We start from the raw sequence: 16,661 nt of genomic DNA, 5'->3' as shown, positions 1-16,661 counted from the left end.
ATCCTCCTTGTGCCCTCCATCTTTCCCAACATCAGGGTCAGTTTAGAGGCCTTAATTTCATAGGCAAAATAACCATCAAGGACTATGTTGTCAGTTGACCAGGTTTCCTGCAACATTATCACATCAAAACACATTATGTATTCACAAAATGTCTCATCCCCTAGTTTGTTGGCCCAACCCATTATGTTCCATGAGAGAATATTGAGGCTGCTCATTCCGTCAGCGGCTTGGCTTCATTGTGGAGGACAGATTGTGATCAGCTCTCCCTCTGTCTCCATCATAACGCAACCATTCTTAGGATGTATACAGTGTTGTTCTTCCTGGGGCTGAGTTACAGAATTGTCCAATTTACCAGCGGTCAGTGATGTTATCCAGTTTGCTGTGGCATTTGGGGGGGTCAGAGTCAAAGACAATTAGATCTATCTCTGGCAGTCTAAATGTTGCACTTCCCTTAGGAGGAGCATCACCTGGCAATGGCTGATCTGTTTCCAGTGGAGATGGTGAATGGTGAGTTTCGGGGTCTGCTGCAGGTCTAATAGAGGAGCCTATCTTTGACACAAAAAGGTTGGGCAGGGTTTCTTTATGTAATTGGTCGTTGAACTCAAGATTTCCTATCCAGGGGGATGTTTTGGCCAAATGCACCGCCCAAAGCCCTCCTTATTGGCCCTGGAGATTGTACCTTGAATCTATGACGAGTGCCCGCCGACAGGAAGTGCACTGATTGACTGGAATCAAGTTTTTGTTCTTTAAAACATGCCTCACCAATATTATAGTCCTGTAGGTGGACCCTATATTTCAGGAGTAATTTAGGGGTAGCTGAGTCGGAGAATGTCAACGTGAGTCTAGCGTGCTAGGAGTCCGTCAAAAGCAAGTTTATGGCGATTAGCTTGTTGCACTGGATGTTTAATAAAAGCTTGAGATTTCGCTTTAAACTAGTGATTGATTTCCAGTAAGGCAGCAGCCCATTAAAAGGAGATATGTCAAGAACTACTTCCGTGCTTTGCAGGATCAGTTCGCTGCTTTCGCTTTCGTTGTTTTTGCTATTGGTAGTCTCTCGGATGCCAGCAACAGGACGATTACACCCCTGTACACAGGGGTCTTGGTGGAGGGGGCAACACTGTGGCCAGCCTCGAGTATCAGGAGGGATGTTTCTAGCCACCAGCAGCACCAACTCAGCCAGGAGAGACATTACCTTTTCTAATTTGGTGTTATTTCCTCCACTGTTCTTGCTATTAACAAACAGTGGTCCGCAAGTATTTCTGCATAAAGTGGCGCACCCTCGGATAATAGTTCATGGGTGCTCAGCAATGAGTTCTCCCTTGGATGGTCTCCTCCCATTAGAGGGTCCCCACCTACCTGGGAGTGAGCTCTGTTTGATGCAGAAGGTTCTAAATTCTGAGCTCTTATGAAATCATCCAGCTTGCTCTCCTAGCTCTTGGGCTGTGGGCTCACTTGTGGAGATGAGGCCGATCTCTTCTTTTTCCTGGACATTTTGGAAAGTAAGTCTTACTCTTGGAGAAGCAGCCACTGCTAATTGCTGCTGTGGGTCAGAGAACTCGGCGTCCTTCTAAGATTTGAACGTTTAACAGCAACTCCGACTGATAAGTAGTCGGAGGATGAGTCCGACCGGTAATTAAAACTTTCTCTAAAACTGATGCGGAGCTCAAAGTGGTGCTTCCTCTCACGGCACCATCTTGCCTCCACCATTCTGCTCGTAGAGCACTTACGGCAAATAAAACGCAATATAATAGCCAGAAAAACAACATATTAAAAACACTGGGATGAATGCAGATGCTGGGATGAATGCAAGTTAGTTGATTCAATGTGACCCATGTTTAATGAGTGAAGTGCCCATGGCCTGCATTGTCCAGATTGCAGTAGGAACTTACATAGCCTGCATCAAACCAATTTAACAATGTAATAATAATAATAATAATAAATTTTATTTATATCCCACCCTCCCCAGCCGAAGCTGGGCTCAGGGCGGCTAACAACAATAAAACAGTACAAAAGTACAGCACAAACAACACTCTAAAATAATTCATTATAAAATTAATTAATTCAAGCCACTGGCAACCATTGGACCAGAGCTTCGCGAAGACTGCCGAGGGAGGGAGTCAGGCTGTGCCCTGGCTAAAGGCCTGGTGGAACAGCTCTGTCTTGCAGGCCCTGCGGAAAGATGTCAAGTCCCGCAGGGCCCTGGTCTCTTGTGACAGAGTGTTCCACCAGATCGGAGCCACAGCCGAAAAAGCCCTGGCTCTAGTTGAGGCCAGCCTAACTTATCTGTGGCCTGGGACCTTCAAGATGTTTTTATTTGAAGACCGTAAGTTTCTCTGTGGGGCATACCAGGAGAGGCGGTCCCGTAGGTATGAGGGTCCTAGGCCGTATAGGGCTTTAAAGGTTAAAACCAGCACCTTAAACCTGATCCTGTACTCCACCGGGAGCCAGTGCAGCTGGTATAGCACCGGGTGAATGTGATCTCGCAGCGAAGACCCCGTAAGGAGTCTCGCTGCAGCATTCTGCACCCGCTGGCGTTTCTGGGTCAGTCTCAAGGGCAGCCCCACGTAGAGCGAGTTACAATAATCCAGTCTGGAGGTGACCGTCGCGTGGATCACAGTGGCTAGGTCAGGGCGAGAGAGGTAAGGAGCCAACTGCTTAGCTTGGCGGAGATGGAAAAATGCCGCCTTTGTTGTAGCTGCAATCTGCACCTCCATGGAAAGGGAGGTGTCAAAGATTACACCCAAACTCTTAACGGACGGTGCTGGCACTAATTGCGCCCCCGCAAGAGATGGGAGTTGCCCCCCCAATCCCATATCGTCCCGTCCCAGCCACAGGACCTCTGTCTTCGAAGGATTTAGCTTCAACCGGCTCCCACGTAACTATCCAGCCACAGCTTCCAAACATCTGGTCAGTGTGTCTGGGGCCGAGTCAGGATGGCCATCCATCAACAGATAGAGTTGGGTGTCATCAGCATACTGATGGCAACCCAACCCAAAACTCCGGACAAGCTGGGCAAGGGGGCACATAAAGATGTTGAAAAGCATCGGGGAGAGTATCGCACCCTGAGGTACGCCACACACCAAGGAGTGGCGCGATGACAATTCCCCCCCAAGCGCCACCCTCTGTCCCCGACCAGTGAGAAACGAGCGCAGCCATTGAAGGACTGTGCCCTGGATCCCCACGTCGGCAAGGTGGTGGTCCAGAAGTTCGTGATCAACCATGTCGAAAGCTGCTGACAGATCTAGAAGAATCAGCAGCCCCGACCCACCTCGATCCAGCTGTCTACAAAGATCATCTGTTAGGGCAACCAGAGCCGTCTCGGTCCCATGACCAGCGCGGAAGCCGGACTGGAATGGATCCAGAGCCGATGTTTCATCCAGAAACCCACCAAGCTGTTCAGCAACCGCTCTCTCAATTACCTTACTCAGGAACGGAAGATTCGAAACCTGGCGGTAATTGGATAGATCTAAAGGATCTAATGATGTTTTCTTTAAGAGCGGGCACACCACTGCCTCCTTCAGTTCCCCTGGGAATGTCCCCGTGCCAAGGGACAAATTGATGATATCCCCCAGGAGGGCCTGCACCTCGTCTGGACACGCTCTAATCAGCCAAGACGGGCACGGGTCAAGAGGACAGGTGGTGGGCTTTCCAGCTCCGAGGAGTCTGTCCACATCGGCTGGGGATAGCCGGTTGAAGTGGTCCAATACTGGACCCGAGGACAGTCGAGGGGCCTCCACTTCCTTTATTGTATCCAAATTGGCAGGGAGGTCATGGGGGAGCAACAAGACCTTCTCCGCAAAAAAGCTCGCAAATGCCTCACACCTGTGTGTCAAATTGTTATTTAAATTTGGCTGTCCCTCAAGGGACGTTAAAGATATACTAAATAATTGCGCCGGGCGAGAGCTAGCGGATGCAATGGAGGCCGAGAAGTAAGACTTCTTAGCAGCCTTCACCGCCATCTCGTAGGTTTTCATAAAAGCCCTATAAGATGTTCTTGAGGCTCCGTCACGGGCACCCCGCCATACTCGCTCTAGCCGTCTGAGGTCCCGCTTCATTTTCCGGAGCTCCTCGGTAAACCAGGGAGCCCGGTTTCTGCGGGGTCGCAGAGGGCGCTTAGGTGCGATCTCATCGATGGCTGCCAGGAGCTGGGTATTCCAGCCCTCAACAAGCTCAGTCAATGAGTCGCCAGGGGGAGCAAGGTCCCGCAAGGCTTGGCGGAATCAGGGTCCATCAGCCTCTGCGGGCGAGCCCAAATCGGCTCGCCACCTAAGCAGGGTGGGGGTGGAAAGTCAATCCTGGCTTTCAGAGCGTAGTGATCAGACCATGGCACCTTCATCGAAGGAGACAAGATCACATCTATACCTACGCCAAAGATCAAATCCAGCGTGTGGCCTGCTTGATGCGTGGGGCCCGAAACAAACTGGGAGAGCCCTAGTGTCGCCATGGAAGACACCAGGTCCAGAGCCTGTGAGGAGGGAGTGGCATCAGCATGGATGTTGAAGTCCCCCAATACCAATAGGTTAGGGAACTCCAAGGCCCAGCCAGCCACCGTCTCCAATAGGCCTGACAGGGTGGCTGCGCTAGGTGGCCAGTACACCACCCAGACAGCCAAGCTCTCCTCGGAGCCCCACACTAGGCCAACACATTCAGTGCCAGGGATCGATGGCGATGGTAGAGCCCTGAAAGGACAATCTTCCCGGATTAATAATGCCACCCCTCCCCCCTGGCCCACAGTCCGCGACTGGTGGAGGACGGAGAAACCCGGGGGCGCCATCTCTCGTAAGGTAACTGTTGCCCCTTCGCGCACCCAGGTCTCCGTCACACAAGCCAGGTCGACCCCCTGCGAGATAAAGAAATCTCGCAGGGTGACGGTTTTGTTGCCTATAGACCTGACATTGCACAGCACCAGTGACGGAGGTGAGTAATCCTTGCTCACCCTACCCTCATCCCTCGGGATGAGGCGCAGATTGGAAGGGATACGAGCATATCCATATCTCGATCCCCTTCACCTATAACATCTGCCCCCACCGCCATAGCTCCCTTGCCCCTCCACGGTAGCAATCCCAAGCCTCATAGTAGCCTCCATTGATGGCAATTAATGTTATTCTTTCGCAGCCTAAAACAATAAAACCTTAAAACAATAAAAACAAAAAACAAAAACAACCCAGAAAACAATAAAACAATAAAAATAAAAACTGCAAAAATTACAAATTCATCAAAATCTAACAAATTCCCAAGCCCACCCAAACATCCATCCCACCCCCATATATAAAAAATCTAAAGGGAAAGAGAGATTTTAAAACACGTTAAAAAGAACTCTGCACCCCTCCAGGTCCTCCTGGGCAGTAGCAGCATCAGTGGCAACAACCGTCCTTGTGAGGCCCCACTCTGGGCCAGATAGTAGGTGGCAGGAGCAGTCCTTGTGAGGCCTGTCAGGCCCCGCCCTGGGCCAGGTGGTAAGTGGCAGGAAGGAGCAGGGCCCTCAGGCACTCACACAGAGGAGTCCTCCTGGGCAGCAGAGCAGTCCTTTTGAGGCTTCAGGCCCCGCCCCAGGCCAGATGGTAAGTGGCAAGAGCAGGGCCCTCAGGCACTCACACAGGGGAGTCCTCCTGGGCAGCAGAGCAGTCCTTTTGAGGCTTCAGGCCCTGCCCCAGGCCAGATGGTAAGTGGCAAGAGCAGGGCCCTCAGACACTCACACAGGGGAGTCATCTCAAACTGTAGTAGCATCACTGTAAACGCCCTGTTTCTTGTGTTATTCAGGTCCAGGAAGAAGGCATCTTAGTGAATCTGTGGCTTGGTCAGGTCTTTGAATTGAATTGAAGGTCTTTGGGGTAACATGGGTGGGGGCAACACTTTAAAGTGTGACAGAAATATAAATGGAGTTATGTGTTCTGACCATCAGTTACTGCCTTCCTGGACTGATGATGGAATTAAGAAGCAGAGAAATAGTCCAAACCTGCAGATAACTTCTCCCAATGAAGTATAGCTTCCAGAGAGCAATAATTTCCAGGAAGCAGATAAGGAAGCCACACTCAATGGTACTGAATGGAAAAGTTCACAGGAATCAACAGAATGGCACTCCTTTCCCTCTCCCACCACCAGGATGTCCAAGGCAGTTTCCATTTCAAAACTAGGACAGAAATCAGACAGTAACAGATCCAAATAATTGGCTTCATCCAAAAATCCCTGAAGCAGACATGACAATAGGCTTGACAACAGGCTCAAGACATCCTGTGAGCATTTCTGCTTCCTACACCAAATCCACCAAAGTCACATAGCAATCAGAGATGATTGGGTCAACTCACTGTAGCATTTTTATAAAGATATTTACCTTAAATTCTTCCACAATAATAGCCAAGGCCTCATGGCCAGCTCTTCTCAAGTCTTCCAACTCAAGTTTATGCTTCTCCTGTAAGAAATATATAATCATACAGTCATGACAACATCTAGTCAACCCTTTATCCAGTCCACGACACAAACTAAAGTGCCATAGACTTTTCTGTTTGTGACATCGGAAACATATAACATTTATGTGTTTCTAGTTTCACTGTTTTACTATTAAGGCAGAAATATAAAAGTCAACTTAGACTTTAGGTGAAACTGCCGTTTCCATATGGTGCAGAGAGCAGACCATTTAACAGCACAAAACAACTGAGCCTGAGGGTAAGGTACTTTTAAATAAATATCAGCTATAGGAAAGGGTATTTCCAAGATTGCCATGTGTGAACCTCAGTGCTTAAAGAAGCCCCAAGAAATAACACATGCAGAAACAGAAAGAAAAGAACTATGCCTTTGGTCAAGCTAACTGTGTACACCATCCATGTGGACCCTATGATCTCTGCATCACCCGATCCACTATGTAGTGTATGCAGGGATCATTTGAACCATGAGGGCCAGGGTTTTTATTACATATGCACCCTTCTCCAATGGTTTGTGTAGGCATCCTTATTTCTTCTTAGTCTGGAAGTGAACACAACTTGTTTTAAATATAGACCTTAATACCTATACTAAAATGAAAATAAGCAGGTTGTTTACCAGTAACTGGTGTTCAAGAGGCTACCTGCAACCATACAACTGAGTTCTACACCTCCACAGAGCATCTCTAGAATCTTCTAAAATTTAAATTAACGATTGCTGGAGTAAGCTGCCATCATCCCTGATTGCAGGATAAAATAATAAATAAATCTGGTCTGAAATTTCTTGACCTTTTCAGTCTTTCATCAACTTTTATCATCTTCACAGCAATAAATATGAATTTAGAAGCCTATAACTACTTTTCTTATCAAGGAACCAGTACCATTGATTATTTTATTTTATCCTGTATTTTATTATGTGAACCACCCTAAGATCTCATGATGAAGGGCGTGTAAAAATCTAATAAATAATAATAAATAATCATACTTTTGTTTCCTCCTCCTTTATTTGATATTCATAGCTTTGAGGTTGGCAACATGGTTAAAAGTAATAATTATCCATTGGTTCTGCTTTTATAATACTATAGACATTCATCCCTTAATCACTCCGCTCACTTTTGTGAAAGATGAATTCCATGGACAAGACACCTACTCTCTTCTATAGTTGGGTTACTCAAAAGCTGTACTCTTTGGACACGTTGTCAGGAAGCCTTGGAAATGAACTATGACATTTTGCAAGCCTAACAAAATATATTTCAGCACCTCTGACCTATGATAGTCCATAATTAGTATTTTAACTGAAACAGAGGTTTATTGCAGGGGTAACTTGACCAAGATGTGCCAAAAAGAATCACTGAAACCATCTCAATAGTTCTGCAAAAACAGACCTACTAACTCCTTCCCACAGTCATTCACTTGTGAAGAGCGAAAAGAGGGAGTATGCTGGGCAAAAACTGACTCAACTGGGACAAGCTGCAGCCAAAAGGAAATAATCTAACTTTTGGATCCTGTTTCTAGGTATATTGTTTCATATAGTTAGACCCCTAATGAATGCAGAGATATCTGCCAGTAACTGGCTCGTGCATTATAGCAAGATCTTTGGGGATCTATCTTTAGATCACATGCCAAAATTATCCTTGGAAGCCACATGATTGCCTTTTTGGTCCCCCGTTACTATTTGAGGATTATTACATCCTTCAAATGGCAAAGCACCTGGAGAGGGTATGCTTCCCACAAAAATAGTTCCACACTCTCCACTGAGCTCAAAATGGCTTACATGGGAGTTATATCCAACTGAATTTTACCTGAAATTATAGAATCATAGAATCTTTGAGATGGAAGGGACCCAGTGGTCATCTAGTCCAACCCCCCTGCAATGCAGGAATCTCAGTTAAAGCATCCATGGCAGATGGCCATCCAACCTGTTTAAAAACTCCCCCTCTTGTGGGAGTCTGTTCCACTGCTGAACAGCTCTTACTGTCAGAATGTTTAGTCGGAATCTCTTTTCTTGCAACTTGAGTCCTATCCTCCAGAGCATGCTCCTTCCTCCATGTGACAGCCCTCAAGGTATTTGAAGATGGCTATCATATCTCCTCTCACTCTCCTCTTTTCCAGGCTAAACATACCCAGCTCCTTCGAGTGCGACTCATAAGGCTTAGTTTCCAGACCCCTGATCATCTTGGTTGCCCTCCTCTGCACATGTTCCAGCTTGTCAACATCCATTTTAAATTGTGGTGTCCAGAATTGGACACAGAGTTCCAAGTGTGGTCTGACCAAGACAGAATAGAGTGGTACTATTACGTTCCTTGATCTAGAAACTATACTTCTGTTTACGGAGCCTAGAATAGCATTAGCCTTTTTTGCTGCTGCATCACACTGTTGACTCATGTTAAGCTTGTGGTCCACCAAGACCCCTAGATCCTTTTCACATAAACTGCTAGTAAGCCAGGTGTTCCCTATCCTATATTTGTGCATCTGTTTCCTCCTAACTGCAGAACCTTACATTTGTTCCTAATGAAATTCATTTTGTTAGTTTGGGCCCGGTTCTCCAATCTGTTAAGGTCATTTTGAATGCCTGTTTGAAGGAGGCAGTGGTAAAACCACTCCTTAAGAAACCTTTCCTGGTTTCAGAAAACCTAACAACTGGTCAGTTGCTAATCTCCCTTTCCTGGGCAAGGTTCTGGAGCGAGTGGTCGCAAACCAGATCCAGGCGCTTTTGGAAGAAACTGATTTTGTGGCTCCTTTTCAATCAGGGTTTAGGCCTGGTTTTGGCACAGAAACAGCTTTGGTCCCTCTGTCGAGAGACACACAAGGGAAACATGTCCCTGTTAATGGTTCTCGACTTCTCAGCAGCCTTTGATACCATCGACCATGGTATCCTTCTGGAGTGACTCTCCGTACTAGGGGTGGGTGGCACCGCTTTGTGGTGGTTCTATTACTTGGGGAATGCTATTCAGCCCTGTGGAAACCGCAGGGCTCAATCCTATCGCCCATGTTGTTTACATGAAACCGCTGGGTGGGGTTAGCCAGAGGTTCGGAGTATGTTGTCAGCAGTATGCTGATGACACCCAGCTCTATTTCTCCTTTACATCTGCAGGTGAGACAGTGGAAGTGCTGGACCAGTGTCCTGCCTCAGTAATGGACTGGATGAGAGCCAACAGACTGAAGCTCAATCCAGATAAGACTGAGGCACCCTAGACCAGATGGCTGGGAGGTTGCCTGCTCTTGATGGGGTTACACTTCCCCTGAAGGAGCAGGTGGCCCAGAGCGCCTTCCATCAGCTTCAGCTGGTGGCCCAGGTACGCCCCTATCTGGACAGGGATAGCCTAGCTACTGTTGTCTATGCTCTGGTAAACTCAGGGTTAGATTACTGCAATGTGTTCTACGTAGGGCTGCCTCTGAAGACGGTTCGGAAACTTCAGCTAGTGCAGAATTCAGCGGCCAGGTTGCTCACCGGAGCAAGATGGTTTGAGCATATTACACCAATCCTGGTCTGATTGCACTGGCTACTAAGTAGTTTCCAGGCCCAATTCAAAATGCTGGTTTTGACCTATAAAGCCTCAGGACTGCAATACTTCAAGACCGCCTCTTTCCATATGAACCTACCCAGACCCTGAGATCATCTTCAGAGGCCTCCTTTGTGTGCCCTCTCCTTGAGGGGTCCGGATGGTGGCAACATGAGAACGGGCCTTCTCTGCAGTGGCTCCCCATCTGTGGAATGCTCTCCTTAGGGAAGTTTGCCCAGCACCTTCATTGTACACCTTTAGGTGCCAGGCAAAAACATTCCTTTTTAATCAGGCCTTTGTTTGATACAATTTACATCCTATGCCATTTTAAAATGTGTGGTTGGGGGGGGGGGAGAGCTATTGCGTTGTTTTTATTTTGTGGTTTTATATCTTGATTTTATTCTGTGAACTGCCCTGAGACCCCCGGGTATAGGGCGATAAACAAATAAATGCTCTTGTTGTTGTTGTTTACTCGTTTAGTCGTGTCCGACTCTTCGTGACCCCATTGACCAGAGCACGCCAGGCACTTCTGTCTTCCACCGCCTCCCGCAGTTTGGTCAAACTCATGCTGGTAGCTTCGAGAACACTGTCCAACCATCTTATCCTCTGTCGTCCCCTTCTCCTTGTGCCCTCCATCTTTCCCAACATCAGGGTCTTTGTTGGAGATTCGAATCCATTTAAAGCAGCTAGGTGTTCCCTTACTACCTCTTTTCCTATCTTGGGCTGCAGCTCCCTCCTTATGTCACTTATTCTGTTACCACCAGGTTGGGCATCACTTTCCTTTTGGGTGAAGACAGAGGTAAAGTAGGTGTTGAGAAGTTCTGCCTTTTCTCTGTCATCCAATAGCATTTCTCCATCTTCCCCACACAGAGGACCTACCACTTGCTTGTTTTTCCTCTTACTTTGGACATAGCCAAATGAACTTTTTTTTAAACCTCTCTTGCAAGCCTGAGCTCATTCTGAGCTTTTGCCGGCCTGACCTTCCCCCTGTTGGGCTACTCCTCTGTGATTTCCTCTTTCTTCCATTTCTTATACATGCCCTTCTTAACCCTCAGCTCATCTGTAAGCTCCTTATGCAGCCACACCAGCTTTCTTTGACGCCTCTCACTTTTCTTTCTTGTTGGTATTGCCTGCATTTGTGCCTTCAATATTTCTCCTTCTAGAAACTCCCATCCTTCTTGGACTCCCTTCACATTGAGTATTTCTGACCATGGGATCACACCCAGTAGCTCCTTCCGCTTTTCAAAATTGGCCTTCTTAAAGTCCAGAGTGTGTGTCCGACTACACTCGGTTTCTCCTTGCCTCTGTATCCTGAAACCCAGGAGAACATGATCACTTCCTCCCAAGTTTCCAAGCACTTCCACTTCAGCAATCAGTTCCTCCCTACTGGTGAGGACCAGGTCCAAGACAGACAATCCTCTTGTTGGTTCTTCCACCTTCTGAGAAATGAAATTGTCAGTGAGGCAATGGAGGAATTTATCAGACCTTACACTCTTGGCAGAGTCTGAGTCCCAACAGATATTGGGGAAGTTGAAGTCCCCCATGATTACTATTTTTCTCCTTTTTGAATGCTCTAATAAGGCATCATCCAAGTCTTCAGTCTGGCTTGGTGGTCTATAGCAGACACCCACAGTAAGGTCATTGTCGTTTCTCTCCCCTGCATTTTTTACCCATATGCTCTCAATCAGCTTTTCATGCTCCAGGTTATGGATTTCTTCACAAGTGTACTCCTCTCCCCTTCCTGTTTGGTCTATCCCTTTTGAACAGGTTATACCCCTCAATTCCTTAATGAACCTATTTAACAAACCTAAGTAAGGCATGCCCACTGTCTATGAGCCCATGAATACGATTATTGCCCTTCCTCCCATTGTTCCCCTTCCTCCCATTTTATCTTCACAATAATCCCTTGAGATAGGCTAGACTAGAGACTGTGACTGACCCAAGGTTACCCAATGAGTTTCATGGCTGAGTGGAGAGTTGAATCCTGGTCTTCCATGATGTAGGTCTAACATTCTTACCACTACACCACACTGTGGAGAAACTATGCTATGAAAACAAAATCTGCTATGAAAATTGAATAAAAATGTTAGCCGGAAAACATGGATGTTTAAGAATTTCTCCAGGAAGTCAATAATGAGGACAGGCGCACCTCTTGCAGGAGGGCATTCCACACAGGAAACTGCCACTGGAAAGGCCCTATCACAGCTCAATGGCAACGGACAGCCCCTGGTGGCAGCACCACCACCACCACCACTAAGACCTCAGCTGCCAATCACACTTTCTGAGATGCTTGATCTTGCAGGAAGTGCTCTTTTAGGTACTTTGGTTCCATTCCATGAATTGGGCTCAATAGCTCAATGGCAGCCAGTGCAGTGCTTTAAGGACTGGTGACATACTTTCCCATCAGGCTGTCCCACTTTTATCAGCCTAGCAGCCACGTTTTGAAATAGCTGCAGCCTCCAGTCTGTCTTCAAGAACAGTCCCATATGCAGCGCATTACATAAGTCCCGACAGGTCACCAGAGCTGGACAAAGCTGGGTAAAGTCAGGGCCCTCAAGGTCTATGTTAATACACAGGAGAGCAGGCACATCAACCTCATTCAGGTCATCACCTTGCTTTATGTGATGCTCCTGAATGAAGTTAGGTTGGCAGAGCCCAGGAGCAGAACCTCTTAGTAGTGAAACCAACTTTTATGAAATGTTTTCTCCAGAAAAAAATGAGATGGCACACCAATATGCTGCTTCAGGCTTCATTTGTTTGGTAAAGACTGGTTTTATATTTTAAGCTATTTTGTAAACCTCATTATATGCCACTTCAAAACTACAGTGCTAAATTGTTTATGGTGCCAAGGTTTTTGCTGAAATACATCAATAACAATTAAAAATCTTAGCCAAAGTATTTTTGAAAAAGCTAATTCAATTATTTTATCTTTCAGATTTAGTTTGATTTTTTTCAATGCTTATTAACTGTTTCTGCTGCTACTGTGCTTTTTTCCAGACAAGACAACATTTTTATTAACCTTTCTGCTGCTATTAGTATTTATTGAATTGCTGACTTTTGTTTGTACGATGATTTTTCTTCTATGAACCAGTTTAAGTTTCTCTCTTTTAAAGTAGAATACAAATTTATTATTGTTGTTATTATTAGTTAAATATAACTGATGAATTGTAGTGACTAGCTAAAACACTCTTTCCCTATGACATGTAAATAAAATGTCTGGTTGAAAGGTCTCAGGGTCCATAACTGCCAGCATATGAATTACTGTGTCATACAGCTAATGATTAACATCAAAAGTCACGTTTTCCTTTACCTGGGAAAGCTGGTATTAATGCAATGAGTTTGACAGCAATTTTCTTAATTTTAAGTGATTATGAGTACAAACATTACATTTATTTACATTAGTCAGATATCATTTTATTACTGCATATTTAAGGACACAGATTAACTAACACTATATACAAATAATATATATTCTCTTAAAATATCTTTTAATTTTTAAAAACCTAATTTATTTTGTTTTTTAAGACACAATTTAATTTTATCCACCCAGATTCCATCTCTAACTGTCCTTTGAAATAATTGCATCCAACTTGAAACTGTTAATATCCAAATGTTTATGGAAGCATAAATAACCTTCTAAAGTTAGAAGAATGACTCAGAATGCTACTGAGCATTCAAGTGTCTAGACACCTAATGCTTTAGCTACTATTCAATAACCAAAGCCTGGAAGAAACGGAGTCCTGGCCATATCCTTTGTAATACAGTAGCATTAGATCTTGAAGTCAGACTACATTTACTGGAAGGCTCATCTTCATTTCAACAGAGATGGAACTGCTCTTTTTAAATTGGTGGGTGTCATGTCCTGCTCATTTCTAGGAGTCCACTTTTAAACAGGGGTAGGTAGTTACCACTGTCCCCTTACTGTAACTCCTCCAAGACAGGGGACCCCATTCTGATGAGGAACCTGTTCAATAAAAGGCAGCTCTCTGTTGGGAATGGAGAATTCAAATTCCCCAGGATTCAATTAAATTCTGACTAGTAATGTTGCAAAATGTCTAGGCAAATGGAATATTTGAACTACATTATTACAGCAGTTTAGAGTATTAAACTAAGAAAGGTATTTCACATTGCACTTTAGAGAAGAAATAAAAGATAGTCCTAATACTCACTGCCATTATCACCACAAGTAAGGTTTTCTAGGCGCTCAACAAAGTTTCACATAAAGTTTTCTAGATGTTGCACATCATTGCCCCCACAAACAAGTCTACAATCTAATACAAGTAACTCACAACTTATGCACGTTTAACATGTACAATTTCAGTTTTATGCAACTGAAGGCAAGACAGTTGAAATTACACCAATTAAAGGCACAGAAGCTCTTTTTGCGCAGGGTTTTCCTGCAGAGTAAAGAGCTTTTACAGTAAGCTCTCAGACTTCCCTACTACATTCTGGGAGGCTCTCATGAGATCTCGCTGGAACTTGGATCTCACAAGGGCCTCCCAGAGCCCAATGAGCAAGGAAGAGAGCTTAAAAGTTCTCTGCTTTGCTTGGTGGACAAGACTCTTTTGACATGATGGCTTTGGAAGATAAGATTGGGGGCAGTTCCAAAGGGGTGCAAGGGGGTAGTTTGGGAATAAATGTTTTTGTGTATAAGTGCAATCCCTAAATTATTTTATTTTATTTCTATACTGTCCATCTGAGGATCACAGCATGGTTTACAATATAAAATCACAAAAATACATAACATAGTAACAAACAAAAACAACACCCCCCCCAAGCCAAAATGCAAGTTACCTGTATACACAATACAACAGAAAAAAGGGATAGAGATAACAGAAAAACAAGCCAGGCATTACTTTTTGTAAGGTTACATAACATGAAAACAAACATTAAGGTTTATTCTATTTGTTCTTTAAGGCAGTGATAACGAATTCTCAGATGTGCTAATATAGATGTCTACACCACTGGCTTTAGATATTACTGCTGCTGCTCCATAGTTTGTTTATAGATAGCAAATTGCAATGACCTGGCTTGAGAACATGATCTTAAAAAAAACATGATTTACATGACCCTAGAAGAGAAAAAGACAAGTGAGTCTTGACCGGGAACCAGCCCCTAAACCTACTCCCAAGCCACACCCCCGAGGGCAGCCCATTGGCCCACCAGGGCTTGGGCCAAGCCCACAGTTACTTGGAGGGGAGCACCCAGCCAGGTGGCCCCGCTTAGGGCCGCAAACTCTGTCCACCTGTTGGGAAGGGGTGAGTGGGAATTGCTAATGAGCAGCAAGCAGCCCTATGATTCACATGCTCCCTCTCTTCTATCCTTACACTAGAGGTTTTCAACCTTTTGGAGTCCACGGCTCCCTTAACCAACTACCTTCTTTCTGCAGTACCCCTGTGGGGCTCAGGAGCCCAGTTATGTCACCTCCTGCCTGCAGAGCGAGCAGCCTCTCATCCTTTTTCAGACACCCTCCCTTGTGGAGCGTTACCTCAGCCTCCTCTCCCCTCTCCTTGGGTGTCCTCTGGGCAGCCGCTGCTGCCGCCCTGTCTCTGAGCTGCCCCTCCTGCCCCAAAGAGAGGTGCTTCCTCACACGGACCCACAGGGGCATGGGACTTGTCTGTCCATTCCCAACAGCAAGGGCGCATGGACTGGCTGGCTGGGCTCCCTTGCCTGCCTGCTTACTCTGAGGCCGCCTCAGCTCTTGGCAACCAGCACCATTCCCCTGCGGCGCTTGTAGCCAAGGCTGCTGCAACAAACAGTTGTGCAAGCCTTTGGGAGGCAGAGATGTGAGAGGACATCAGAGGAGGAAGGGAAGGAAAAAGGGACATAGGCCAGTGTTGCCCATAGCACCCCTGGCCATTATTTGTGGCACCCCAGGGTGCCATGGCACACTGATTGAAAATCACTGCCGTACACATTTGAGAAGAGGGGAGCAAAAGCTTCTTTTCACTTCCCAAACACCTGGAGTGAGCTAAAGTTATCTTCATGTTCCTAAAAGAAGTTTCTACGTAGCAAAAGTAATACTCCAAGATGAAGAACTTCAAATACTATGGAATATACAAACTGACCATTTTAAAGGCAGGAATTTTGTGAGCATTTTCATAATGGATCACATTGATCAAATCATTGCTCTTGTCCTAACATAATTCTGGGGTTTTTTTTCATATTTAGTAGGAGACCTTTATATTTAAATGAAACCTAAAAGAGGAGGAAAAGCAATGTATGCTTAGCATTTCTGAGGCAATCACTGGAAATGGATCTGATGGCTTGACACCCTCATTGCTGGATACAGCTGGGATTGAAAGATGCTAGCTGAAAGGAGCCCAGGCAGTATTAGAAAGTGTACAAATTGGAAAAAGTAAATTTTCTGCCAGTTATTGTGCCCTTTAGGATTTAAAGTCATTCCAGATACATTCTAGCATTAGGTAGTGCTATATTTATCTATTCTTTTCTATGCGCTTCTTCATTAATCTACTTTGTTCAATACACAGTTTGCTGTATAAGTTGAGTTTGTGGCTCTGGGAGGTTTGGGGGGGAAATGTCACTGAATAAAACAAGGAAAGGAATTCAAAAGCACAAAGACATGCCAAAAATAAATTGAAATGTCCAGGCAGAAAAACTGAACAGAAGTGGGCATATGCATAAATGTGTTTAATCAACTAGCAAAAACAAGGCTAGAAACTAAGAAAGTACCCTTTTCCTGCTACTTTCCTCAATGCATCATATTTTCAAGCTCTTCTAT

General features: G+C 45.4%; 1 protein-coding gene across 18 annotated transcripts in view; it reads right to left on the bottom strand.

The window, feature by feature from the left end:
- Nucleotides 1–16,661, bottom strand: part of CCDC91 (coiled-coil domain containing 91) — a 160,681-nt gene that overhangs the window by 101,339 nt on the left and 42,681 nt on the right. For 17 of the 18 annotated variants that reach the window (XM_081005536.1, XM_081005537.1, XM_081005527.1 and 14 more), the window contains one exon: nt 6,332–6,409. The exons of the other annotated variant lie outside the window; for it this stretch is intronic. In XM_081005536.1, the coding sequence (XP_080861662.1) occupies nt 6,332–6,409 (78 nt within the window). The remainder of the gene's footprint in view (nt 1–6,331; nt 6,410–16,661) is intronic. 18 annotated transcript variants of the gene reach the window in all.

Source organism: Podarcis pityusensis (genome assembly GCF_964106645.2).
Source record: "Podarcis pityusensis genome assembly, chromosome: 5".
Lineage (NCBI taxonomy): Eukaryota > Metazoa > Chordata > Lepidosauria > Squamata > Lacertidae > Podarcis > Podarcis pityusensis.
The sequence above is the reverse complement of the archived record's forward strand: the minus strand, read 5'-3'. Positions and strand labels throughout refer to the sequence as shown.